Raw genomic sequence first — 1,376 nt, forward strand, 5'->3', positions numbered from 1 at the left:
CCACCAGGATATGTAGGATATGAAGAAGGAGGACAATTGACAGAGGCAATTCGTAGAAAACCATATAGTGTAATATTATTTGATGAAATTGAAAAAGCACATCCACAAGTATTTAATGTATTATTACAATTATTAGATGAAGGAAGATTAACAGATGGAAGAGGAAGAACAGTTGATTTTAAGAATACTATTGTTATTATGACATCAAATTTAGGAAGTGAAATAATAATGAAAGGAGTAGAAACAGAAGGACAAGTTAGTAAAAAAGTTAAAGAAACAGTAATGGAAATAGTAAAGAAAACATTTAAACCAGAATTTGTTAATAGATTAGATGATATTATAGTATTCTCACCACTTTCAGAGAAAGAATTAAAAGAAATAGTTAAAATACAAATGGGAGAAGTGATTAAAATGATTAAAAAGAGATATCCATTAAGTGAAGTAGAAATGACAGAATCAGCAATAGAAGGAATCATTAAATCCGGATATTCAATAGCATATGGAGCAAGACCAATGCGACGATATATAGAAAAGACAGTAGTAACTTCAATAACAAAATCAATAATAAGTGGAATGATGAAAGAGAAGAATAAAATTCAAATAGATTATAAAAATGATAAAATTCAAGTCAAAATAACAGATAAATAAATGATAATAATAATTGAATGTATTTAGTAAATAAAATTGAAAGAAAGATAAATTAAAGAATAATATAAAATACTATTCATTTCAATAACAATGAATGTTTTAAATTTAAAATCATATTCAATAATTAATATTTATTTTCAAGAATGATAATTATTGAAATATTAATGTGATATTTTAATTATTATATTGATAATTAAGAATATTGTTTATATTCTTTCTTTTTTTTTGTTTTTGTGTTTTAATTGTTGAAATTCCATATTCTTTGTAATTTCTTTTCTTCTCTAGATATCACAGGAATGTGTTCTCTCTTTATTAATTTCTTCTTCTAGTATAGTATTTTATTTTTCATATCATTTCTTCAATTGAAATAATTTTATTACTTATTTCTTCATCTTTATTACATCCTTCTATTATTTTCTTCATTTGATTCTTTATTATTTCTATTGTGTTAATTGTTTCTTGACTTTTTTCTATTATTAGTTTTCTTCTTCTTTCTGTTTCATCAATCCTATCAATTATTCCTTCTCCTCTTTTAATAGCTTCTGAATATGTTTCATCTGGTTTTATTTTAAATATTTCATTTTTAATACTTCCTAAATAATAATGATAATGTTTATTAATATCATCAATTGATTGTTGAATATTTGGAAGTGTTTCTATTTCTTCTTTAAAGAAATGAGTGTTCTTGTTTATTAACTCATCCATTTTAATTTAAGAATATCAGATAA

At 22.8% G+C, this 1,376-nt stretch overlaps 1 protein-coding gene across 1 annotated transcript, besides 2 other annotated features; it reads left to right on the forward strand.

Annotated features, from left to right (window-relative positions):
• Window positions 1-198: 198 nt before the first annotated feature.
• EDI_277560 (heat shock protein, putative) lies at window positions 199-648 on the forward strand (the record flags this gene model as incomplete). The annotated part of the gene is made up of 1 exon (XM_001741404.1): window positions 199-648. One exon carries the CDS (start codon window positions 199-201, stop codon window positions 646-648), a length of 450 nt encoding a protein of 149 aa, XP_001741456.1.
• Window positions 641-845: a sequence feature (AT_rich).
• Window positions 846-859: 14 nt separating this feature from the next.
• Window positions 860-1,374: a repeat region.
• Between the last annotated feature and the right edge of the window lie 2 nt (window positions 1,375-1,376).

This window comes from Entamoeba dispar, genomic scaffold (assembly GCF_000209125.1).
Source record: "Entamoeba dispar SAW760 scf_1105229463745 genomic scaffold, whole genome shotgun sequence".
Taxonomy (NCBI): domain Eukaryota; phylum Evosea; order Mastigamoebida; family Endamoebidae; genus Entamoeba; species Entamoeba dispar.